Raw genomic sequence first — 26,600 nt, 5'->3', positions numbered from 1 at the left:
TCAGCATGACAATGATCCCAAACACACCGCCCGGGCAACGAAGGAGTGGCTTCGTAAGAAGCATTTCAAGGTCCTGGAGTGGCCTAGCCAGTCTCCAGATCTCAACCCCATAGAAAATCTTTGGAGGGAGTTGAAAGTCTGTGTTGCCCAGTGACAGCCCCAAAACATCACTGCTCTAGAGGAGATCTGCATGGAGGAATGGGCTAAAATACCAGCAACAGTGTGTGAAAACCTTGTGAAGACTTACAGAAAACGTTTGACCTGTGTCATTACCAACAAAGGGTATATAACAAAGTATTGAGAGACTTTTGTTATTGACCAAATACTTATTTTCCACCATAATTTGCAAATAAATTCATTAAAAATCCTATAATGTGATTTTCTGGATTTTGTTTTCTCATTTCTCATAGTTGACGTGTACCTATGATGAAAATTACAGGCCTCTCTCATCTTTTTAAGTGGGAGAACTTGCACAATTGGTGGCTGACTAAATACTTTTTTTCCCCACGGTAATTGTATTGAGGTCTGGGCTTTGACTAGGCCATTCCAAGACATTTAAATGTATCCCCTTAAACCACTCAAGTGTTGCTTTAGCAGTATGCTTAGGGTCATTGTCCTGCTGGAAGGTGAACCTCCGTCCCAGTCTCAAATCTCTGGAAGACTGAAACAGGTTTCCCTCAAGAATATCCCTGTATTTAGCGCCATCTATCATTCCTTCAATTCGGACCAGTTTCCCAGTCCCTGCCAATGAAAAACATCCTCACAGCATGATGCTGCCACCACCATGCTTCAATGTGGGGATGGTGTTCTCGGGGTGGTGAGAGGTGTTGGGTTTGCGCCAGACATAGCGTTTTCCTTGATGGCCAAAAAGCTAAATTTTAGTCTCATCTGACCAGAGTACCTTCTTCCATATGTTTGGGGAGTCTCCCACATGGCTTTTAGCGAACACCAAACGTGTTTGCTTATTTTTTTCTTTAAGCAATGGCTTTTTTCTGGCCACTCTTCCATAAAGCCCAGCTCTGTGGAGTGTAAGGCTTAAAGTGGTCCTATGGACAGATACTCCAATCTCCGCTGTGGAGCTTTGCAGCTCCTTCAGGGTTATCTTTGGTCTCTTTGTTGCCTCTCTGATTAATGCCCTCCTTGCCTGGTCCGTGAGTTTTGGTGGGCGGCCCTCTCTTGGCAGGTTTGTTGTGGTGCCATATTCTTTCCTTTTTTAAATAATGGATTTAAATGGTGCTCCGTGGGATGTTCAAAGTAAATTATAAAAAAATTTTATAGCCCAACCCTGATCTGTACTTCTCCACAACTTTGTCCCTGACCTGTTTGGAGAGCTTCTTGGTCTTCATGGTGCCGCTTGCTTGGTGGTGCCCCTTGCTTAGTGGTGTTGCAGACTCTGGGTCGTTTCAGAACAGGTGTATACAGTGGGGAGAACAAGTATTTGATACACTGCCAATTTTACAGGTTTTCCTACTTACAAAGCATATAGAGGTCTGTAATTTTTATCATAGGTACACTTCAACTGTGAGAGACGGAATCTAAAACAAAAATCCAGAAAATCACATTGTATGATTTTTAAGTAATTAATTTGCATTTTATTGCATGACAAGTATTTGATACATCAGAAAAGCAGAACTTAATATTTGGTACAGAAACCTTTGTTTGCAATTACAGAGATCATACGTTTCCTGTAGGTCTTGACCAGGTTTGCACACACTGCAGCAGGGATTTTGGCCCACTCCTCCATACAGACCTTCTCCAGATCCTTCAGGTTTCGGGGCTGTCGCTGGGCAATACGGACTTTCAGCTCCCTCCAAAAATGTTCTATTGGGTTCAGGTCTGGAGACTGGCTAGGCCACTCCAGGACCTTGAGATGCTTCTTACAGAGCCACTCCTTAGTTGCCCTGGCTGTGTGTTTCGGGTCGTTGTCATGCTGGAAGACCCAGCCACGACCCATCTTCAATGCTCTTACTGAGGGAAGGAGGTTGTTGGCCAAGATCTTGCGATACATGGCCCCATCCATCCTCCCCTCAATACAGTGCAGTCGTCCTGTCCCCTTTGCAGAAAAGCATCCCCAAAGAATGATGTTTCCACCTCCATGCTTCACGGTTGGGATGGTGTTCTTGGGGTTGTACTCATCCTTCTTCTTCCTCCAAAAACGGCGAGTGGAGTTTAGACCAAAAAGCTCTATTTTTGTCTCATCAGACCACATGACCTTCTCCCATTCCTCCTCTGGATCATCCAGATGGTCATTGGCAAACTTCAGACGGGCCTGGACATGCGCTGGCTTGAGCAGGGGGACCTTGCATGCGCTGCAGGATTTTAATCCATGACGGCGTAGTGTGTTACTAATGGTTTTCTTTGAGACTGTGGTCCCAGCTCTCTTCAGGTCATTGACCAGGTCCTGCCCTGTAGTTCTGGGCTGATCCCTCACCTTCCTCATGATCATTGATGCCCCACGAGGTGAGATCTTGCATGGAGCCCCAGACCAAGGGTGATTGACCATCATCTTGAACTTCTTCCATTTTCTAATAATTGCGGCAACAGTTGTTGCCTTCTCACCAAGCTGCTTGCCTATTGTCCTGTAGCCCATCCCAGCCTTGTGCAGGTCTACAATTTTATCCCTGATGTCCTTACACAGCTCTCTGGTCTTGGCCATTGTGGAGAGGTTGGAGTCTGTTTGATTGAGTGTGTGGACAGGTGTCTTTTATACAGGTAACGAGTTCAAACAGGTGCAGTTAACAGGTAATGAGTGGAGAACAGGAGGGCTTCTTAAAGAAAAACTAACAGGTCTGTGAGAGCCGGAATTCTTACTGGTTGGTAGGTGATCAAATACTTATGTCATGCAATAAAATGCAAATTAATTACTTAAATTATACAATGTGATTTTCTGGATTTTTGTTTTAGATTCAGTCTCTCACAGTTGAAGTGTACCTATGATAAAAATTACAGACCTCTACATGCTTTGTAAGTAGGAAAACCTGCAAAATCGGCAGTGTATCAAATACTTGTTCTCCCCACTGTATATACTGAGATCATGTGTCAGATCATGTGACACTTAAATAAAGTCCACCTGTGTGCAATCTAACTAATTATGTGACTTCTGAAGGTAATTGGTTGCACCAGATCTTATTTAGGGGCTTCATAGCAAAGGGGGTGAATACATATGCACGCACCACTTTTCCGTTATTTATTTTAAATAATTTTTTGAAACAAGTAATTTTTTTCATTTCACTTCACCAATTTGGACTATTTTGTGTATGTCCATTACATGAAATCCAAATAAAAATCCATTTAAATTACAGGTTGTATTGCAACAAAATAGGAAAAACGCCAAGGGGGATGAATACTTTTGCAAGGCACTGTACATGACTCAAGCAGACGGGTCGCGCCACATTTACTTTTTTTTTTGTGAGGGGGTTGCCTGTTTTGCATGTTATTTTGCCATTAATACATGTCACATAGCAGTTTGCAAACAATATAAAATAAAATAAAAAATCCTTGCGTTAATAAAGCCTCCATACAAACATGGTTGCTTTTTTGCTTTCTTGAGTAAGGCAGCTCCAAAATGCAGGGGTTTCAGCTCAGTGCTTTCTGTGGTGGTGGGGCAGCCAGCGGAAAATACGGAGCATAGGGGTTGTAATGTTTTCTAGTTGCGCCGTGATTGGCTCAGTGTTCTGTCACCCATCCAAGAAGGCTCAAGGTCATTGGCCACAGATAAAATGACGTCAACATCATACTTTCAAAATCTTAGCTAGCAGTCATGAATCAAGTCAACAATCTACTGGCAAATCCTTTTTAATCCTTGTCATATGAAGAGAAATAATAAATAAAACGTATCGGTGCTCATCGGCCATAAACATTTCACAGCAAGTTGGAAATCGCAAATTAAACAATGAGTTTGGAAGGAATCAGTGGCTAACTGCAAGCATTGCAAAGCAATCACTAGCCTACTATTCAGTGGAGTGGGTGTGTGGTCCCAATTCTCGGTTTAAGGGTCTCTTTTCCAAGCTTAAAATGATAAACATTCAACATTGGCCATGCTGTCAATCCAGCATGATTTCTGCCACGCTCAAAACAACCTTTAACTCAGAACTGGGAAATCTGACTTCAGTGAGTTCAAGACAACTGGGAACTCAGGAAAAATCGAGCTCCGACTAGGAAAATACGTTTTGAACGGTCATCCAACTCGGAATTGTAAGACGGGAACCCGGGCCTCTTTCTAGAGCTACGACCTGAAGATCACTGTCATCATGATTCAACCTTGTTTTTTTCCAAGTTCCGAGTTGTCTTGAAAGCACCATAAATCCAGAGAATTCCAGACTTTGATGACAAAGTTTGCTGACAAAATTTGCCCACGAAGGACTGCCGCGCCACCTTCCTGTTCAAGTGAGCACAGCAAAACAAGTGAGTCCAAAAATGTATTGTATGCTGCAGAGAGATATGTATACTGTAGCAAAGAATGTAATACTAAGTGTATGTTGTGTAGTAAGCTGTGTGCCCTCACCCTAATAATTTGGTCTATTTTCCCCTCTTAATTTTGCCTACTGTTTTGACTTGGTGGTGCACATGTAGCCTATAACCTGTTTTAGAGAACCGTAATCATCGAATATTGTAAGAGCTATCATTGTCTGCTTATATGTCCCCTTTATTTATCCAACGGTTCTGACTTGGTGTACAGTACAGGGAGAATACTGTAAGAACGGCACATGTTATATTGACTATGTCCGTACTAGCTAGCTCATTAATGTCTTAAATCGAAGTTACGGATTGCCTCTTATCTGCTTGTCGTCCCCTTATGCCATAGTTTGTACATCTCAATTGTCAGTAGAAATCACATTTGTTTAAGCAAGTAAATGAGGCTGAATGAACTGTTTCGCTGCCAGACAAGGCTCCGCTGATAGCCAGGTGTAGCAGTGGTAAGGTGTTGGGACTGCTGTTGGGACAGCTTTATGTAGACCCTAACAGTTTGTGGGCACAGTTTGTCACCGTTATAGTGCAATTAATGTATTGTTTAGTGTTGTGTAGTGGCTTTGATGGCATGCATCCCCCACCCAAAAAAAAAAAGTTTGCCTCACCAAGATTTACATGCTAAAACCATCACTGGACTCAATACATTTCAGCTTTTCATTTTTAATTACATTTGTAAAAACATAATTCTATTTTGACATTATGGGGTATTTTGTGTGTAGGCCAGTGACAAAATCTCAATTTAATCCATTTTAAATTCAGGCTAACACAAAATGTGGAAAAAGGCAAGGGGTGTGAATACTTTCTGAAGCTGCTGTACATCAAGCAATCACATACAGTAGGAATATGGTTGACATTAGCTAAATCTACAGTCAACAGTAACACCAACCTAAATGGTTTGTTACAGTTATCTTCTATCTAGAAAATACTATGCACAAAAAATAAAAATCACAGTAAAAGGATATCACTTTGGTATCAAAAGCGTTTTAATGTTGACTTCTGAGGCACATAAATAGTAAGTAAATGAGAGTAAATGACAAGTCTATCCATTCCTTGACCCTGTGTGAACTATTCTGATACTCAGCGTCGTCCCTTCAACAGCCTCCAGCTTTATTTTCACAGTTAATATAACACACCCCACTTCATCACATTACATAAAAGATACCCTTTGATGTCACCCTATAGAAACCAATTGATATCATGCACTTTTCTTTTCAAACACCACAATACCATCATGAGTTCAAATGCCATTGAGAAGTTGGGTCGGCAAAGTATTTAAATGACTTTCATAAACTTCAACACTATAGCTATTATTATGCATCATCAGGATCACATTTCCAACATAATGCTCAGCCAGCCATTGCACCTAAAACATCTGTAATATGTACTCCCTCCATGTAGAACTGCACACTGAGGGTAGGGGGTGAAATCTCTACTGCCATAATACATGCACTGTACACATCCTTTAAAAATCAAAACACATTCACAATGAACCGAAAACATCACAAAAACACATCCAGTAGACATCATCAGTTTTGCCTGAACACAAGCCCTGCCCGAGAGGCACAGCTCCACAAGTCACTTGATATTGTATATCACATGCATGGATGAAGGAAATGTTGTTCAAAACATCTATTAAAATCATTATCTTACATCATGTAAATATTTCACTCAGTCGGAGGAGAAGGCAGGACCTCTGTAAACAGCTTGTTCATGTTGTTTTTGTTCCTATAAATTTTAATAGCGCCCAAAGAAGGCAAGAAAAAGGAGCAATGCTGCACAAGTAGTAATTCCTCTAAATAACTAAGAATTGGCTGTGCTATAAAGTGACTGCAAGAAAACCAAATAACAGTGTAGAAACAAACAAATAGGTTCTCCAAAGCATCTACAACAGGGGTGGGCAAAACTACGGCCCATAAACCCATTCAATCCCAGCCCATGGGAGGTTTGAGTGAAAAAAATCTATATAAATGGACCAATATATTTTCAAATAAATGCCCTTTTTCTGGCCAGCAAATTGATTTTGACAACAAACAGACTAAAAAATTGGTTTAAAAAAATAATATATGCACAACCCTCCGCTGAATTTAGAAATCCCGATGTGGACCTCGAGCCAAAAAGTTTGCCCACCCCTGATCTAGAGGTGAGGAGAAGAGGCCACAGATCTGACGAATCAATCGGTTCATCAATAAAAAGTGCATTTATATATATATAACAAGCAAAAACAAACCTTTTTACAGAATGTACAAAGCAATGGGTGGTGCTTGTATGGAATTCAGTCAGTAGTTCGGAGGAACAAACCAAAAACTATCTGGATGCACTGAGTAAAACAAGAGTAATCAGAACAACAGACAAGCCAATCACAAGACAGTCACTTGGAAGTCTTAATTTACTCAGGTTTCCACATGCTAGTAAAGTCGGTGTCTTTCAGTAGATTCACATTAGGAGAGTGAGAGTCAATGGGAGATACCTTCATTGTTGTAGTAGTCGAAGCCATTCTCCATGTACAGGTCCTCAGCACTGCCCACACCATTGCTCACCTCTGGGAGGCAGAAGAGGGAAGGGACATCAGTCAGTGTTCACAGGGTATTTCACTGATACAACACAGACCACATCAATGCACATTGAATACACAGATCATCCAAAACAATATCACTGCAACATCATACCCAAACCACACCAGAGAAATCCCTTAGTTTTCTTTGCTCTGTCACCACTTATCTGTTCTAAGACCAACTAGTGCTATTCTAGAGTGGTTATTGTAGAGTGATTATTCTAGAGTGGTTTGGACTGACTGATGGTCATTGAAGACCCTCATCATCATTAGACTTACCTTTCACCACCCACCAGGGGAGGCTGGTGGGTCACAGTGGGCTGTCTAGGCGCCCTTTTACATGACACAGGTCTCTGGTGGGCGATTGGGGAGGAGAGGGGGGAAGGCGGGGCAGGCAGAGAGAGAGGGGAAGGGAGGGATGGAATGGAGGAGGAGCAGCCAGAGGAGGATGGAGAGATGGCAGGATGAAGAGGAGTGGAGGTGGAGAGGAGTGCAGGTCACACACACACAGGATGAGACTGCTACTGCGGTTGACCTTGGGGAGGATAATTACATTACAAACACTCAGAGAGATGCATGCTGGGATAGGGTCACACACTGACATCCCCAGACACTCCTAAAATGGCTGCCTTCCCTCGTCTCCTTTTCTGTGACCACTGATTAATAGGTGAAAGCAATATGGCTGGCCAAAACAACTGGGCATCCACTTAATTTATCCAATGTTATCAGATCAGTGGTAAATAAATAAGGAGAGGAGAAAAGGAGAGGAAGCCATTTCAGAGTACTGGGACACAGCCAGAGAAACAAACACCAACACACAATACAGAAGACACAGGACGTGCAGCTCTCCTCTCTGTGGCGTCCTTCCTTACCGGAGAAGATGAGTTTCTCCTTCATGATGTTGACATCTCTGCTGGACTTCCTGACTGCGGCACTCAGCATGATCTGTTCAGGGTTGTAGCTGTGCATGCCACTCAACCTCCACCTAGAGAGGAATGGTCACAGAGGTCAGGGCATTATATAGAGCAGGGCTCTCCAACCCTGTTCCTGGAGAGCTACCGTCCTGTAGGTTTTCGCTCCAACCCTGATTCTAATAATTAGCTGTTTGATAAGCTGAATCAGGTTAGTTACAACTGTGGTTGGAGTGAAAACCTACAGGAGGGTAGCTCTCCAGGAACAAGGTTGAGAGGCCTGATATAGAGCCTCTGGTCATACCACAGTACTGCTGCCTCTGCTCTCAAGGACCTGTCCTATATGGAGCTAACGGCATGTCAAAATGTGTCGCCCATTTTGCTTGGAGATTGCTACTCTAGGTCAACATGTGTGGGCACTGGACACCATTTTGCCTTAAAGTCTACTTCTATTTGGCTGACCTCAAAACAGACGGATATTGAAGTTGGTTGCTGTACTGAATGAATCGAATGATTTATGCACACATTAATCTACAAGAACATGTACAAATAGAACAGAGTCTGAGCCAAAGACATCTCCACTTCCCTGAAAGTGCATACATCAGATAATGACTACTTGTGATCAGTTACTGACTAGTTGTGACCAATGATTTATATATTACACTAGATGACTGGCAGGGGGCACTGTGTTGAAGACACCGTGCCTCCATCTTGGCACTCCCAAAATATGTTTTACAATGGTGGGGAAGCTATAGAAATTCCTTTATTAATGTCTACATTAGTTTTTGCCCCATGTATTATATTACAGACACCTTAATGCATACTTTTACATTATATTATGTGAGCTAAACATACAAATATATTTTTTAAATACATAAATCCAATTTTGTCCTTGATCACATTTAATTGAAATACTGTAGAATTTGATTCATTCCTATGGAGGACTGCCCCTACTAGGGAGTGCCAATATGGCTGACCGGTGGCTTCAATGCCTCTTAATGGCCAATACAGTTGAAGTCGGAAGTTTACATACACCTTAGCCAAATACATTTAAACTCAGTTTTTCACAATTCCTGACATTTAATCCTAGTAAAAATTCTGTCTTAGGTCAGTTAGGATCACCACTTTATTTTAAGAATGTGAAATGTCAGAATAATAGTAGAGAGAATTATTTATTTCAGCTTTTAATTCTTTCATCACATTCCCAGTGGGTCAGAAGTTTACATACACCCAATTAGTATTTGGTAGCATTGCCTTTAAAATTGTTTAACTTGGGTCAAACGTTTCGGGTAGCCTTCCACAAGCTTCCCACAATAAGTTGGGTGAATTTTGGCCCATTCCTCCTGACAGAGCTGGTGAAACTGAGTCAGGTTTGTAGGTCTCCTTGCTCGCACACGCTTTTTCAGATCTGCCCACACATTTTCTATAGGGTTGAGGTCAGGGCTTTGTGATGGCCACTCCAATACCTTGACTTTGTTGTCCTTAAGCCATTTTGCCAAAATTTTGGAAGTATGCTTGGGGTCATTGTCCATTTAGAAGACCCATTTGCGACCAAGCTTTAACTTCCTGATTGATGTCTTTGAGATGTTGCTTCAATATATCCACATCATTTTCCTTCCTCATGATGCCATCTATTTTGTGAAGTGCACCAGTCCCTCCTGCAGCAAAGCACCCCCACAGCATGATGCTGCCACCCCCGTGCTTCACGGTTGGGATGGTGTTCTTCGGCTTGCAAGCTACCCCCTTTTTCCTCCAAACATAACGATGGTCATTATGGCCAAACAGTTCTATTTTTGTTTCATCAGACCAGAGGACATTTTTCCAAAAAGTACGATCTTTGTCCCCATGTGCAGTTGCAAACCGTAGTCTGGCTTTTTTATGGCAGTTTTGGAGCAGTGGCTTCTTCCTTGCTGAGCGGCTTTTCAGGTTATGTCGATATAGGACTTGTTTTACTGTGGATATAGATACTTTTGTACCTGTTTCCTCCAGCATCTTCACAAGGTCCTTTGCTGTTGTTCTGGGATTGATTTGCACTTTTTGCACCAAAGTACGTTCATCTCTAGGAGACAGAACGCGTCTCCTTCCTGAGTGGTATGACGGCTGCGTGGTCCCATGGTGTTTATACTTGCGTACTATTGTTTGTACAGATGAACTTGGTACCTTCAGGCGTTTGGAAATTGCTCCCAAGGATGAACCAGACTTGTGGAGGTCTACCATTTTTTTTCTAAGGTCTTGGCTGATTTCTTTTGATTTTCCCATGATTTCAAGCGAAGAGGCACATGAGTTTGAAGGTAGACCTTGAAATGCATCCACAGGTACACCCCCAATTGATTCAAATTATGTCAATTAGCCTATCAGAAGCTTCTAAAGCCATAACATTTTCTGGAATTTTCCAAGCTGTTTAAAGGCACAGTCAACTTAGTGTAAAGGCACAGTCAACTTCTGACCCACTGGAATTGTGATACAGTGAATTATAAGTGAAATAATCTGTCTGTAAACAACTGTTTGAAAAATTACTTGTTTCATGCACAAAGTAGATGTCCTAACCGACTTGCCAAAACTATAGTTTGTTAAAAAGACATTTGTGGAGTGCTTGAAAAACGAGTTTTAATGACTCCAACCTAAGTGTATGTAAACTTCCGACTTCAACTGTACATAGCATCAGCAATCCAGGATTTATATACATCATTGGTTGTGACTGGCTTTGAGCATCACAACACTAACTGGAATAACATCTGAGGCAAGAAGATTTACTTCCACAACCCATTTGGTTATGGTAATTAACAAATAGAGGCACGTAAATGAAATGATTATATTAGCAATATTGTGTCTTGGCTAATGCATCAATGCACTTTAAAAAAACGTAGAGCTTTCGTCCAAATCAACACCATAAATGAAAATGAGCTCTTCCTTGTTTGATACAATTCTTGAATTAATTTGTAGACTGTCATTCGGTCGATAATGTTTAAAAAAAAATTCAAGTGGGATGAAAGTGAACACAAGCATTTGTGCTGTGTGGGACAAAGCATTGCTGTCTGCCACTGAAAGGCCAATAGTGGTAAGCTTGCTTGTATTTATACTCTCCTCGTGTTGGGAGAATGAGAAGTGGCAGCAGTGAAATACAATGATACAGGTGAGAGAAAGACAGAAACAAAAGAAAGAGAGATGTAAGATTTAAAGGATGACGTATACAGAAAGAAAGGATGAAATGATAAAGCTAAATATAGGGAAATGGAGAGAGAGGAAGAAAGAGGGAGAAAAAGGAAACGCATCGTGGGTCAGAGTTGACCCAGTTACCTGATAATGTGATAGCTGAGAGATGCCAGAATGCAGCAGAGAAGAGGAGGAGCATGCACATCAGGCAGAGGACAGGAGGAAGAAGGAAAAAGGAGGAAGAGAAGGGAAAAAGGACAAAAGAAGGCGGAAAGATTAAGAGGTCAGTTTAGAAGCCAGCAGCGGCCAGCACTTTGCTAAGCATAGCAAACCCTACACCATAAGACTAGAGGATGGAGATCTTGCTCTGCTGTCCTCCATCCCACAACAGCGTTATGGCTCAGGAAGAAAGGTGAAATTCCTTTTAGAATAGAGAAACTCCCATAGGAACAGCTTCCTACAGTCTTTCAGAAGATTCAAGGAAGCATACTTTCTGGTTTGATGTTACTTAAAAGTGCAAACAACTGTAAGGGGAAACATTGTTTGGTTGATGAGAGATACCTCTCCAGCTGATTCTCCAAGCCACGGTGTTGGCATTGTAAATGCTTTATCAAATAACTACGGTTTCACCCATCCCTGTGTTTTAACATACTTGCTGGAAAATGGCCTGTGAATACCCATTACACAATTGTATTCACATTGGCTGGATGGTATTCCTCTGCTAAGGGACTCTTGCCTTTCACTGAAGTTAATTGGGGGAGGAGGGTGTAGAAACACTATAGTAGATTCACTGTCGAAGATCAACAATGACCTTGAAAAAAATCATGGTTAATCTTCCCTTGGGGAAACCCTAATTAATGCAATATAACGGTCATCTGTGTATGTAGAGTTCTGTTAATGTGTGCTTGTACAATATACAGGATCCTGCTGTACATGGAGCCTGCTGGTCCTCTGTAGCTCAGTTGGTAGAGCATGGCTCTTGCAACGCCAGGCTAGTGCGTTCGAATCCCAGGACCACCCCATACGTAATAAATGTATGCACGCATGACTAAGTCGCTTTGGATAAAAGCGTCTGCTAAATGGCAGATATTATAATTATATAATTGTACACTAAGCCCCTGAGAGGTAGAACACACACAGCTGTGTGGAATGAGAGAGGGTGTGAAGCAGACACACTGAGGGAGGAAGAGATGTGTTAACTGTGTAAAGGCTGCCAGAGGCACTACTGCAGTAAAAACAGGTTGAGAGAGAGAGAGAGAGAGAGAGAGAGAGAGAGAGAGAGAGAGAGAGAGAGAGAGAGAGAGAGAGAGAGAGAGAGAGAGAGAGAGAGAGAGAGAGAGAAGTAGACAATATTCCCAGTGCTATGTAGGCGCAGTAAAAAAAATGCTTGCATCTGCTTTCTTCCTCCTTTAAATCAGTTGACTAATACATCTCAAGTAAAACACTTAGGTTAATTACTACATTTAAAAATTACATCCTGAGAAAAAAAACTAGAGAATCAGCAGAAAAGGAGTACTTACTTTTGGAATACAAAAATTCCTATAACTACAGTGAAGGAGATGAGATCAGCAGCGACCCAGATCAGACAATATTCATCTGGACTCTGAAACGCAACATGGCAGCATTAGACCACCAGGTGGCACTGTCTCCTAAAACAACTCACAGGCAGGTAACAAACCTAGAATAAAGCATACCTTCCTAAAATTATGTAATATTGAAATTAATATAATATTGTGGTACAGTAATTAATGTGTAATGCATAATGGACTAGTTATTCAAATGAGCTCCAAGTTAACAAAAGAGAATACTCTAGTCAGAATATTGTAAAACTAGGAGTGAAAGGACAATTTAACCCTCCCGTTGTCCTAGGGTCAAAATGACCCGCCAGTGTGTTGAACCAACTTTATTTAATTTCTATATTTTGGGGATCATTTGTGAGAAGGAGGCAGTGAGACTTTAAAGAAAGTATCACTGCCTCCTTCTCACAAATGATCAAAAAAATATAACAATTAAATAAAGTTGGTTCAACACAGTGGCGGGTCATTTTGACCCTAGGACAACGGGAGGGTTAATTAAGTTCCACATTCACCTAGATCCCATACTACCAGACAAGGAGGGTGTAGGTAGTGGCCATATTGACTAGCTAACAGACAGAGACAGACAGGGTGGGTAACAGATGCAGTGCTTTCCTGAACTCCATGTGAATCTCACCCAGGATGGGCTCTATTCTCTAGTCTGCACCACCCATAGTGTTTCCTGCTGGGAGTCAGTCTGCTAACCCAGAGAGGGGTGCCAGGAGGGCCTGGGGCGGTGTGGGTGATAGGGGGTGCTGTGGGGGTAATGGTGTGGGTGCTGTGGGGTGCTGTGGGGGTAATGTGTGGGTGCTAGGTGGGTGCTGTGGGGGTGCTGTGAGGGACTTACCATGAGCCAGATGGGGTAAGGCACCTTTTTGAGGATGTTGGGGGCTTCAGAGGAGACAGAGGAGATCCCGCTGCACCAGAGCACAGAAAACAGCCAGGGCTCGTTGACCGTGTACAGAGTCACGCTCACGTTGCTCCTGGAGAACTCTCTGGGGGGTGCAGACAGACACATTCATATTTCAGACACACATATACAGAAGAAGCACACACAGTGCGTGTGTGTCTGTGGATGTGTGTATGTGTGTGTGTTAACCCACCGGATGTCATAGGGGCTGGCCTGGCTGTAGCGTAGCAGTAGTCTGCTGATTCCCTGCTGGTGAAGGACCTGAGGAGGCAGCTTCTCTACTGATGTCTGCTGCAGCCCTGGAGCCACCTGTCTTACCTGCCCCCTGTCCCAGTCTGGGGTCCACATCACCTGAACAGACACACACACACACACAGACGACAGACACAGAGACGACAGTCACAGCTCAGATTAGTTATGGGACATGTAGATGTGCAGTTAGTGACATCAGTGATGACAAAGTAATGATTATTACATTGGTGACATTGATGAATGTCACAGGCAATCTTCAGGTCAGCCTCAAGCTGACAGTAGTCAGTTCCATCTCTCTACTATGAGTTGTGTTTTCCTCCTCTTGATTTCCATAGATAACCCAAGGGGACAGTGTCTGAGCCCTAACAAGGTTCTGTCCACTATCTAATAATATTATTATTATATGCCATTTAGCAGACGCTTTTATCCAAAGCAACTTACAATCACGTGTGCATACATTTTAAGTATGGGTGGTCCCGGGAATCAAACCCACTACCTTGGCATTACAAGTGCCATTGCTCTACCAACTGAGCTACAAAGGACCACTATCTCAGTCGGGTACACTAGTGTTGTCTTCCTCTTTCTATACCACAACCCCCCCCAAGGGGAACAGTGTGTGATGCCGGTCTCACCAGGTGCTGTGGAATCCCAGACAGGCGTACGACCTCCAGGGTATCGTTGATCCAGCTGTGGTAGCAGGGGTGTCCGTGCGGAGGTCGGCGCAGGTTGAACACCACTGTGTGGTTATGGAGGGCGGCTAGCCTCAGCAGCTGCTCCAGACTACACACACTCTGGTTCCCCACCAGCATCACCTCCCTCTGAGCCATGGACTGGACCGTCCAGAATGGGTCATCCTAGAAGACAACGCACACAGGTACTCACAGTCAAGCTAATCAATTTAGTGTATTTCTAGATTTACATGGCAATCGTAATAATACACCACTTTATGATGAGAGATGAGATCAGGGTTTGAGTCAATTTTATTTTAACTCAATCCAGGGAAGTAATCTTGATTGATAAAATTGGGCAATTTCTCCACTTCATTAATGAGGTTTCCTATCAGCCGTGTGGCAATGAAATGGACCCAAAGCATGGAGGAGAAATATAGGCCTAGTGAAAGAAAGGGTGGTTAGAAACCTTCAGAAAGAGAGAAAGATTGCATAAGACTCCCTAGCAGGGGTGTGACAGACAGTACCATTCCTCCCTAGCGGGGGTGTGACAGACAGTACCATTCCTCCCTAGCGGGGGTGTGACAGACAGTACCATTCCTCCCTAGCGGGGGTGTGACAGACAGTACCATTCCTCCCTAGCGGGGGTGTGACAGACAGTACCATTCCTCCCTAGCGGTGTTGTGACAGACAGTACCATTCCTCCCTAGCGGTGTTGTGACAGACAGTACCATTCCTCCCTAGCGGTGTTGTGACAGACAGTACCATTCCTCCCTAGTGGGGGTGTGACAGTACCATTCCTCCCTAGTGGGGGTGTGAGTAACAGTGTGGTACCTTGAGGAACCACTGGCCGGCGTTGAGGCTGTGCAAGTCTGTCCAGTTGAAGGAGGAGACATCGTCCAGCTGTCTGGCAGGAAACACCTTCCCCACGTCTGTAGTCCTCCTCAAGGTGCGGTCTCGCATCAGAAACGGCACACCGTCAAGGCTAGGACAGGAAAGAGTTAAACAGTCAGGTCTACCAATACAATAGTATATTCAGTGCTGTACAGTGTTCAACATCATATGATCATCTTATTCCTCAGAATCTCACAGATGTTTATATCCCCTGATAATTTGTGTTTCTAAGTGGAAGTTCTTACAACAGAAATACTGAATGCTCTCAAGGGAAGCCCCAAAACACTTCAATCATGAAGGGAAAAGACAAGAGCTGTTTGAGGCAAAACTCACTTTACATGAAAGCTACTTTCATGTTGCTTGCGTTACCTTCACTTTGAATGCCAAATCATTTTCCCGCCTTTTCAGTTAACCTCAGGTTGTAAGACATGGAAAACAAAAACACATTACCTACACTTGGAATTGTTAGTCAAATTCACAACTAGAATCACAACACTTTCGTAAGATTCCATCCCAAGCAAGCAACGAAATCGGACCAAAAACATAATTCATCATCGTTTTCAATGACCATTTAGCGTGACTGAAACGTTCAATTAGTGCCTGAATGACCTCTGTCCCTTCGTGTGTGTGTGTGTCTGTCTGTGTACATGCGTGCATAGGTCTCCTGTGTCTCTGGTCAGGAGGTTGTATAGAGCCTGGCTCAGGCCCTGTTCAGCTCCACCATGAGCTCAGTGCAGCCCAGAGCCCAGCCTACCTGTCATCAGCACGCACGTTTCCACCTCCCATTCATCTTAATTAGGGCCGCACAGGCACCAGAGAGAGTGGAGGAATGTATACACACGCTAAATGAGCTTTCACGAACACAAAGGCAAAGACAGAAACACACGTGGCTACATTGAGGGAAAAAAGTATTTGATCCCCTGCTGATTTTGTACGTTTGCCCACTGACAAAGAAATTATCAGTCTATAATTTTAATGGTAGGTTTATTTGAACAGTGAGAGACAGAATAACAACAACAAAATCCAGAAAAACGCATGTCAAAAATGTTATAAATTGATTTGCATTTTAATGAGGGAAATAAGTATTTGACCCCCTCTCAATCAGAAAGATTTCTGGCTCCCAGGTGTCTTTTATACAGGTAACGAGCTGAGATTAGGAGCACACTCTTAAAGGGAGTGCTCCTAATCTCCGTTTGTTACCTGTATAAAAGACACCTGTCCACAGAAGCAATCAATCAATCAATCAGATTCCAAACTCTCCACCATGGCCAAGACCAAAGAGCTCTCCAAGGATGTCAGGGACAAGATTGTAGACCTACACAAGGCTGGAATGGGCTACAAGACCATCGCCAAGCAACTTGGTGAGAAGGTGACAACAGTTGGTGCGATTATTCGCAAATGGAAGAAACACAAAAGAACTGTCAATCTCCCTCGGCCTGGGGCTCCATGCAAGATCTCACCTCGTGGAGTTGCAATGATCATGAGAACGGTGAGGAATCAGCCCAGAACTACACGGGAGGATCTTGTCAATGATCTCAAGGCAGCTGGGACCATAGTCACCAAGAAAACAATTGGTAACACACTACGCCGTGAAGGACTGAAATCCTGCAGCGCCTGCAAGGTCCCCCTGCTCAAGAAAGCACATATACAGGGCCGTCTGAAGTTGGCCAATGAACATCTGAATGATTCAGAGGAGAACTGGGTGAAAGTGTTGTGGTCAGATGAGACCAAAATCGAGCTCTTTGGCATCAACTCAACTCGCCGTTTTTGGAGGAGGAGGAATGCTGCCTATTACCCCAAGAACACCATCCCCACCGTCAAACATGGAGGTGGAAACATTATGTTTTGGGGGTGTTTTTCTGCTAAGGGGGCAGGACAACTTCACCGCATCAAAGGGACGATGGACGGGGCCATGTACCGTCAAATCTTGGGTGTGAACCTCCATCCCTCAGCCAGGGCATTGAAAATGGGTCGTAGATGGTTATTCCAGCATGACAATGACCCAAAACACACGGCCAAGGCAACAAAGGAGTGGCTCAAGAAGAAGCACATTAAGGTCCTGGAGGGGCCTAGCCGGTCTCCAGACCTTAATCCCATAGAAAATCTGCGGAGGGAGCTGAAGGTTCGAGTTGCCAAACGTCAGCCTCGAAACCTTAATGACTTGGAGAAGATCTGCAAAGAGGAGTGGAACAAAATCCCTCCTGAGATGTGTGCAAACCTGGTGGCCAACTACAAGAAACGTCTGACCTCTGTGATTTCCAACAAGGGTTTTGTCACCAAGTACTAAATCATGTTTTGCAGAAGGGTCAAATACTTATTTCCCTCATTAAAATGCAAATCAATTTATAACATTTTTGACATGTGTCTTTCTGGATTTTGTTGTTGTTATTCTGTCTCTCACTGTTCAAATAAACCTACCATTAAAATTATAGACTGATGATGTCTTTGTCAGTGGGCAAACGTACAAAATCAGCAGGGGATCAAATACACTGCTCAAAAAAATAAAGGGAACACTTAAACAACACAATGTAACTCCAAGTCAATCACACTTCTGTGAAATCAAACTGTCCACTTAGGAAGCAACACTGATTGACAATAAATGTCACATGCTGTTGTGCAAATGGAATAGACAACAGGTGAAAATTATAGGCAATTAGCAAGACACCCCCAATAAAGGACTGGTTTTGCAGGTGGTGACCACAGACCACTTCTCAGTTCCTATGCTTCCTGACTGATGTTTTGGTCACTTTTGAATGCTGGCGGTGCTTTCACTCTAGTGGTAGCATGAGACGGAGTCTACAACCCACACAAGTGGCTCAGGTAGTGCAGCTCATCCAGGATGGCACATCAATGCGAGCTGTGGCAAGAAGGTTTGCTGTGTCTATCAGCGTAGTGTCCAGAGCATGGAGGCGCTACCAGGAGACAGGCCAGTACATCAGGAGACGTGGAGGAGGCCGTAGGAGGGCAACAACCCAGCAGCAGGACTGCTACCTCCGCCTTTGTGCAAGGAGGAGCAGGAGGAGCACTGCCAGAGCCCTGCAAAATGACCTCCAGCAGGCCACAAATGTGCATGTGTCTGCTCAAACGGTCAGAAACAGACTCCATGAGGGTGGTATGAGAGCCCGACGTCCACAGGTGTGGGTTGTGCTTACAGCCCAACACCGTGCAGGACATTTGGCATTTGCCAGAGAACACCAAGATTGGCAAAATAGCCACTGGCGCCCTGTGCTCTTCACAGATGAAAGCAGGTTCACACTGAGCACGTGACAGACGTGACAGTCTGGAGATGCCGTGGAGAACATTCTGCTGCCTGCAACATCCTCCAGCATGACCGGTTTGGCGGTGGGTCAGTCATGGTGTGGGGTGGCATTTCTTTGGGGGGCCGCACAGCCCTCCATGTGCTCGCCAGAGGTAGCCTGACTGCCATTAGGTACCGAGATGAGATCCTCAGACCCCTTGTGAGACCATATGCTGGTGCGGTTGGCCCTGGGTTCCTCTTAATGCAAGACAATGCTAGACCTCATGTGGCTGGAGTGTGTCAGCAGTTCCTGCAAGAGGAAGGCATTGATGCTATGGACTGGCCCGCCCGTTCCCCAGACCTGAATCCAATTGAGCACATCTGGGACATCATGTCTCGCTCCATCCACCAACGCCACGTTGCACCACAGACTGTCCAGGAGTTGGCGGATGCTTTAGTCCAGGTCTGGGAGGAGATCCCTCAGGAGACCATCCGCCACCTCATCAGGAGCATGCCCAGGCGTTGTAGGGAGATCATACAGGCACGTGGAGGCCACACACACTACTGAGCCTCATTTTGACTTGTTTTAAGGACATTACATCAAAGTTGGATCAGCCTGTAGTGTGGCTTTCCACTTTAATTTTGAGGGTGACTCCAAATCCAGACCTCCATGGGTTGATACATTTGATTTCCACTGATAATTTTTGTGTGATTTTGTTGTCAGCACATTCAACTATGTAAAGAAAAAGTATTTAATAAGATTATTTCATTCATTCAGATCTAGGATGTGTTATTTTAGTGTTCCCTTTATATTTTTGAGCAGTGTACTTTTTTCCCCGCACTGTACATACAATCACACATTCATAAACATGGCACAAAATGAAAAGCACACACACACCACACTAGTACCTGTATGCATAGGTCTATGCGTACACACACACACACTACGTCCAACTCATTCACAAACACCACCTCTCTATTGGATTTGCTCTTCTAGCTCATCTTGTCATCTCATGTTATCTAAAAACAGCCATGAGTCTATGAAAGTGCTGTCCTGGCCGCTGCTACTACTACTACTAAAACTGCTACTACCGCCACCGCTCACTGACTGGTAATAAGCGGCCGAATCCTGGACAGGAGGCCCAGACCAGCAGTATGACACTGGCTGACCTGTGCTTGGCTGGACTTCCCTATCAACCACAGCAGACTGGACTGGACTTCCCTATCAACCACAACAGACTGGACTGGACTTCCCTATCAACCACAGCAGACTGGACTGGACTTCCCTATCAACCACAGCAGACTGGACTGGACTTCCCTATCAACCACAACAGACTGGACTGGACTTCCCTATCAACCACAGCAGACTGGACTGGACTTCCCTATCAACCACAGCAGACTGGACTGGACTTCCCTATCAACCACAGCAGACTGGACTGGACTTCCCTATCAACCACAGCAGACTGGACTGGACTTCCCTATCAACCACAGCAGACTGGACTGGACTTCCCTATCAACCACAGCAGACTGGACTGGACTTCCCTATCAACCACAGCAGACTGGACTGGACTTCCCTATCAACCACAGCAGACTGGACTGGACTTTTCTATCAACCACAACAGACTGGACTGGACTTCCCTATCAACCACAGGAGACTGGACTGGACTTCCCTATCAACCACAACAGACTGGACTTCTCGCTGTCTCTCCCTGCAGCTCCCTATTGATCTAGTTTGGCTGCACTGTGAGTCTCTTTTGGTGTGTGTATACCTGATGGCCACGTCAGCCTCTAGCCCACTGACGTTCATCTGCAGAGCCCTCTGGAAGGACAGGATGGTGTTCTCTGGAGCCAGCTACAGACAGATGGAGGAACATCATCAGCACACTGTCTAGACATATATTGATGTTTCATGGAGGTCAGAGAGGTTTCATATACCTTACTGCAATCTGAGAGTTCACAGGTTTATATAGGTTTCAGAAGTCTAACAATCCTTTTAAAAGCACCATTTTCACATATGTTGTTGGGGTGGTGCTGGAGGTGATGAATGTGAAGTTGACATTTACATTTGTTTTCCCTTTAAATGGGTGTGAGGAAACTTGGAGAATGTATTCCAGTTAAAAGTCATGGGTTATGAGCTCATATGCTTACAACAACAGACTATTGAACATATACTGACTGGTGCAATACAAGATACTAGGCCACATGGGTCAAACTGATAACGGTCAGTGATACTGTAGGTCAAACTGATAACGGTCAGTGATACTGTAGGTCAAACTGATAACGGTCAGTGATACTGTAGGTCAAACTGATAACGGTCAGTGATACTGTAGGTCAAACTGATAACGGTCAGTGATACTGTAGGTCAAACTGATAACGGTCAGTGATACTGTAGGTCAAACTGTCTAATACTGTGAGGGGACTGGACTGGAAACCTGGGAAAAAAACAGAGTGGGTCATGTGATGTGTCCTGGGGGAGTTCTCAGGTCTTTAAGACTTAATTCCTCCACAGTGTTTTACTTCTGGGGTGATAAACTTCTGCAACATGCCCCAACCGGCTGGCTGGGGAGCAGAGCAGGGGTGTGTCTCTGTCTGCAGCTCGTTGGATGGATGGGTCATGTGTTTGTGTGTACGAGTCGTTAGGACATGGTTTCCCACACTAGGGGTCGCCTGATTTGAAAATGGGGTCGCGAGACAACTTTTTCACTTGGTTCATCGAACCCGGGGTTATATCAGTAACCTCCAGTAGCTGCTAGATTAGGTTGTAATAAACAGAGCGGTTTCTGTTTTCTTCGTACAAATGTGGCTCTATCTTTTGAATGGTTTAAGCTACAAAATATGATGAACCCATCACTGAAAGACACGACTCTCAGGAACAGGTAGGTAAAAATGCAGCACAACATTAAATGAAGAAATGCTAGACATTGAATCATATAAAATCTTGCTTCTATAGGTTGAGCTGATAGATGGAGCTGATAGGTTAAGTGCTCTCACATACAGTAGCCTATAGCTTCCTTATAGTGCTTACAGAAAGCCCAGAAGTCTGTTTACCAGCTATTCCTGGGCTACTTAGTGTGAAGGAAGTGAGTGGGTGGAAATATGAAGATACATTGTTGGACAGCATTGTTTCTCTAGTGCCCTTTATGAAGGTTACATCTCTGTGGGTCTGTTATTGTATACTCTATAAGCATAGCGTATGAGGTGCCTCCGCCTACATGCCCTCTGATTGGGCAGCTGGTTCAGCTGACTCACCATGGGTGCGCCCTGGTGGCCAATGACATCAGGGCGTGGTTTGAGGTTGGCGTGGTCCATGATGCAGGGGGAGGTGATGGAGAGGGGGGCCATGTAGAGGCCTAGTAGAACACTCAGGTAGAGCAGGAGAACCACCACCTGGAACCCTGGGCAGGGGGTAGAACACAACATGGATGTAGAATGAATAGAAACCCTGGACAGGGGGTAAAACACAACATAGATGTAGAATGAATAGAAACCCTGGGGAGGGGTAAAACGCAACATAGATGTAGAATTAATAGAAACCATGGGGAGGGTGACTAATAAATAGAATACCCGAGTATATAGAATAGCTATGGCCGAAAGGATCAATGTCATGGAATACTTTTTTGATCTTGTCACAGATGTCTATTGTACCGAGATGGTCAAGGACCAAAATAAATAGCACTCCTGAATGTAGCTTATCTATGGGCAAGAAGACTATTCACTGAATGTTTCTAAACATTTTACGTGGCCAGTTTGGGTTGAGATATATATGGTGAGAAAGCCAGCCAGCCAGTACACACACTTGTGCTGTACTGCAGGTAAGTGATGATGAATGTAGCTAGGTCAGATTAATTTCAATTGTCTGCGTCAGAAGAACTCTTGTTACAAGGCTGAAAGCCTTCACCCTCTGCCGTCAGAACCTCTGGCATTCAGACAGTGGTCCGCCAGCTAGCTGCACAGCTAACCTCACGTCCAGGAACCACTGACCTCTGTAAGCCACTGCTACACTGAAATAGATATTCTATGTTAAAGAGACATATACTGTATTTCAATAAGATTAGCCTGGTCAAATGAAGGATGAATAAATTACAGGGTTTTATATTGTAGTGATATTACAGCACACAATAATACAACTCTTTGGTAAGAGTTACTGTGAGTAAACAGAATAATACAACTCTTTGGTAAGAGTTACTGTGAGTAAACAGAATAATACAACTCTTTGGTAAGAGTTACTGTGAGTAAACAGAATAATACAACTCTTTGGTAAGAGTTACTGTGAGTAAACAGAATAATACAACTCTTTGGTAAGAGTTACTGTGAGTAAACAGAAGAGTTACTGTGAGTAAACATAATAATACAACTCTTTGGTAAGAGTTACTGTGAGTAAACACAATAATACAACTCTTTGGTAAGAGTTACTGTGAGTAAACAGAATAATACAACTCTTTGGTAAGAGTTACTGTGAGTAAACAGAATAATACAACTCTTTGGTAAGAGTTACTGTGAGTAAACATAATAATACAACTCTTTGGTAAGAGTTACTGTGAGTAAACACAATAATACAACTCTTTGGTAAGAGTTACTGTGAGTAAACACAATAATACAACTCTTTGGTAAGAGTTACTGTGAGTAAACAGAATAATACAACTCTTTGGTAAGAGTTACTGTGAGTAAACAGAATAATACAACTCTTTGGTAAGAGTTACTGTGAGTAAACAGAATAATACAACTCTTTGGTAAGAGTTACTGTGAGTAAACAGAATAATACAACTCTTTGGTAAGAGTTACTGTGAGTAAACAGAATAATACAACTCTTTGGTAAGAGTTACTGTGAGTAAACAGAATAATACAACTCTTTGGTAAGAGTTACTGTGAGTAAACATAATAATACAACTCTTTGGTAAGAGTTACTGTGAGTAAACACAATAATACAACTCTTTGGTAAGAGTTACTGTGAGTAAACACAATAATACAACTCTTTGGTAAGAGTTACTGTGAGTAAACAGAATAATACAACTCTTTGGTAAGAGTTACTGTGAGTAAACACAATAATACAACTCTTTGGTAAGAGTTACTGTGAGTAAACAGAATAATACAACTCTTTGGTAAGAGTTACTGTGAGTAAACAGAATAATACAACTCTTTGGTAAGAGTTACTGTGAGTAAACAGAATAATACAACTCTTTGGTAAGAGTTACTGTGAGTAAACAGAATAATACAACTCTTTGGTAAGAGTTACTGTGAGTAAACAGAATAATACAACTCTTTGGTAAGAGTTACTGTGAGTAAACAGAATAATACAACTCTTTGGTAAGAGTTACTGTGAGTAAACACAATAATACAACTCTTTGGTAAGAGTTACTGTGAGTAAACAGAAGAGTTACTGTGAGTAAACAGAATAATACAACTCTTTGGTAAGAGTTACTGTGAGTAAACAGACTGCTGGGGCTTTGTGTCCTTGCACAACAATCCACTGTTCTACCCAAATACAGAGTATAAAAAATGAAAATGGAGTGTCTATAAACTACAACTGAATATTCATGAAAGTTATTTGCCTCCAAAAACAACAGCACTGACGATTCAGTATTTAATCTAAGGGGATCTCAAAGCACCTCAAACACTCCTCTGCCTCCCTTGTACTAGTCTCTGATAGATTTAAAAGGAAGGTGTAAGGCAGAAATACCCCAGTACTTGATGTCTAACTGGCCGTGTCAACAGATCTCAGGGGCCTAATAATGTCCTGTGGACTGGTGGTGTCACGTGAGGCCAGAAGAATGCCTAGTATCCCTGCCACCCTGACGGGGGCCTGGTGGGGCTTTGCCCTTTGTGTACATGGTGTTAATCATTTAACGCCCACAGCTCTATGAGGCTGTTTAGTCATCTGGCAGTAGTAGCTGAGCTTTGATCAGTGAGGTGGACAGTCAGTAACATGGTCTAGTGTTGTCACGATACCAGATTTTTGACTTTGATACCGATACCAGGTTTAGTATCATAATACTCAATACCGAAACGATACCCAATACCAAAACGATACCACGGCAACAAAAAAATAAAGCGTATTAGCTAAAGTCATAGAATAACCACTGGGCTTTCTTTTTTAAAAATATTGAACAATATGTTGATAACTGGTAGAACAACTAAAATAACAAATAGAATATATTATATTTTCAATTTCTTGCTAAAATAAAACACCATATTAAATAACAGAAGAATACCTTAAATGCCCAGAGTACATTTCACTTCCCATGGTGCAATGGGCTGCTGGCTGGCTAGTGGCTACTGCTAGCAAGCACAGACAAACGTGAAGTAGTGTAAATATATTGTGGTCAAGTTCTGAGCACATTTCACCTTACTGTAATCATATTATAATGCTCACATTAATGTCATGCTGAATATAGTATATTGCAATGTTCCCTCTAATTTTTGAAAGCACTGAGCAAATTTCAGGTCTGCTGAGCGCAAACTTGAACGTTGTGAAAATTCTGTGCAACTTCCAGCGCGTGTTTACTGTGAACACTGAAGCTAAGTTACAGTTTTAACAGTGGCCAAGTAGGCTACTGTAGCTATTTGATCATAATGTAGGCCTACCAGAGTGGCCTACCATCAAAACCAATGGATAAAATGCATCCCATTACATTTCAAATTTTATTTGTCACATGCACCGAATACAACAGGTGTAGTAGACCTTACCGTGAAATGCTTACTTACAAGCCCTTAACCAACAATGCAGTTTTAAGAAAAATAAGAGTTTACTAAATAAACTAAAGTAAAAAAACAAAAGAACAACAATAAAATAACAATAACGAGGCTATATACAGGGGGTACCGGTAGCGAGTCAATGTGCGGGGGGCACAGGTTAGACGAGGTAATAAACTCAGCAAAAAAAGAAACGTCCCTTTTTCAGGACCCTGTCTTTCAAAGATAATTCGTAAAAATCCAAATAACTTCACAGATCTTCATTGTAAAGGGTTTAAACACTGTTTCCCATGCTTGTTCAATTAACCATAAACAATTAATGAACTTGCACCAGTGGAACGGTCGTTAAGACACTAACAGCTTACAGACAGTAGACAATTAAGGTCACAGTCATGAATACTTAGGACACTAAAGAGGCCTTTCTACTGACTCTGAAAAACACAAAAAGAAAGATGCCCAGGGTCCCTGCTCATCTGCGTGAACGTGCCTTAGGCATGCTGCAAGGAGGCATGAGGACTGCAGATGTGGCCAGGGCAATAAATTGCAATGTCCGTACTGTGAGACGCCTAAGACAGTGCTACAGGGAGACAGGATGGACAGCTGATCGTCCTCGCAGTGGCAGACCACGTGTAACAACACCTGCACAGGATCTGTACATCCAAACATCACACCTGCGGGACAGGTACAAGATGGCAACAACAACTGCCCGAGTCCCTCCATCAGTACTCAGACTGTCTGCAATAGGCTGAGAGAGGCTGGACTGAGGGCTTGTAGGCCTGTTGTAAGGCAGGTCCTCACCAGACATCACCGACAACGTCACCTATGGGCACAAACCCACCGTCGCTGGACCAGACAGGACTGGCAGAAAGTGCTCTTCACTGACGAATCGCGGTTTTCTCTCACCAGGGGTGATGGTCGGATTTGCGTTTATCGTCGAAGGAATGAGCGTTACACCGAGGCCTGTACTCTGGAGTGTGATCGATTTGGAGGTGGAGGGTCCGTTATGGTCTGGGGCGGTGTGTCACAGCATCATCGGACTGAGCTTGTTGTCATTGCAGGCAATCTCAACGCTGTGCGTTACAGGGAAGACATCCTCCTCCCTCATGTGGTACCCTTCAATGTCAGTGTTCTGCCATGGCCAGCGAAGAGCCCGGATCTCAATCCCATTGAGCACGTCTGGGACCTGTTGGCTAGGGCCATTCCCCCCAGAAATGTCTGGGAACTTGCAGGTTCCTTGGTGGAAGAGTGGGGTAACATATCACAGCAAGAACTGGCAAATCAGCCCATGA

General features: G+C 43.4%; 1 protein-coding gene across 4 annotated transcripts in view; it reads right to left on the bottom strand.

Moving 5' to 3' along the window:
• Positions 1-5,431: 5,431 nt before the first annotated feature.
• The window catches only part of LOC121557833 (glycerophosphodiester phosphodiesterase domain-containing protein 5-like), a 97,584-nt gene continuing 76,415 nt past the window's right edge, over positions 5,432-26,600 (bottom strand). For 2 of the 4 annotated variants that reach the window (XM_041871304.2, XM_045214426.1), the window contains exons 8-17: positions 21,871-22,016; positions 20,391-20,473; positions 15,324-15,474; positions 14,454-14,675; positions 13,763-13,920; positions 13,507-13,654; positions 12,606-12,688; positions 11,230-11,244; positions 7,894-8,006; positions 5,432-7,009 (exon numbers count right to left, since the gene is read on the bottom strand). In XM_041871304.2, coding sequence (XP_041727238.1) covers positions 6,924-7,009; positions 7,894-8,006; positions 11,230-11,244; positions 12,606-12,688; positions 13,507-13,654; positions 13,763-13,920; positions 14,454-14,675; positions 15,324-15,474; positions 20,391-20,473; positions 21,871-22,016 — 1,205 coding nt within the window. In that variant the 3' untranslated portion in view covers positions 5,432-6,923. Of the gene's footprint in view, positions 7,010-7,462; positions 7,557-7,893; positions 8,007-11,229; positions 11,245-12,605; positions 12,689-13,506; positions 13,655-13,762; positions 13,921-14,453; positions 14,676-15,323; positions 15,475-20,390; positions 20,474-21,870; positions 22,017-26,600 lie in introns of those variants that run through there. The other 2 variants (XM_045214434.1, XM_045214431.1) reach the window with 2 other exon arrangements.

Source organism: Coregonus clupeaformis, chromosome 5, assembly GCF_020615455.1.
Source record: "Coregonus clupeaformis isolate EN_2021a chromosome 5, ASM2061545v1, whole genome shotgun sequence".
Lineage (NCBI taxonomy): Eukaryota > Metazoa > Chordata > Actinopteri > Salmoniformes > Salmonidae > Coregonus > Coregonus clupeaformis.
The sequence above is the reverse complement of the archived record's forward strand: the minus strand, read 5'-3'. Positions and strand labels throughout refer to the sequence as shown.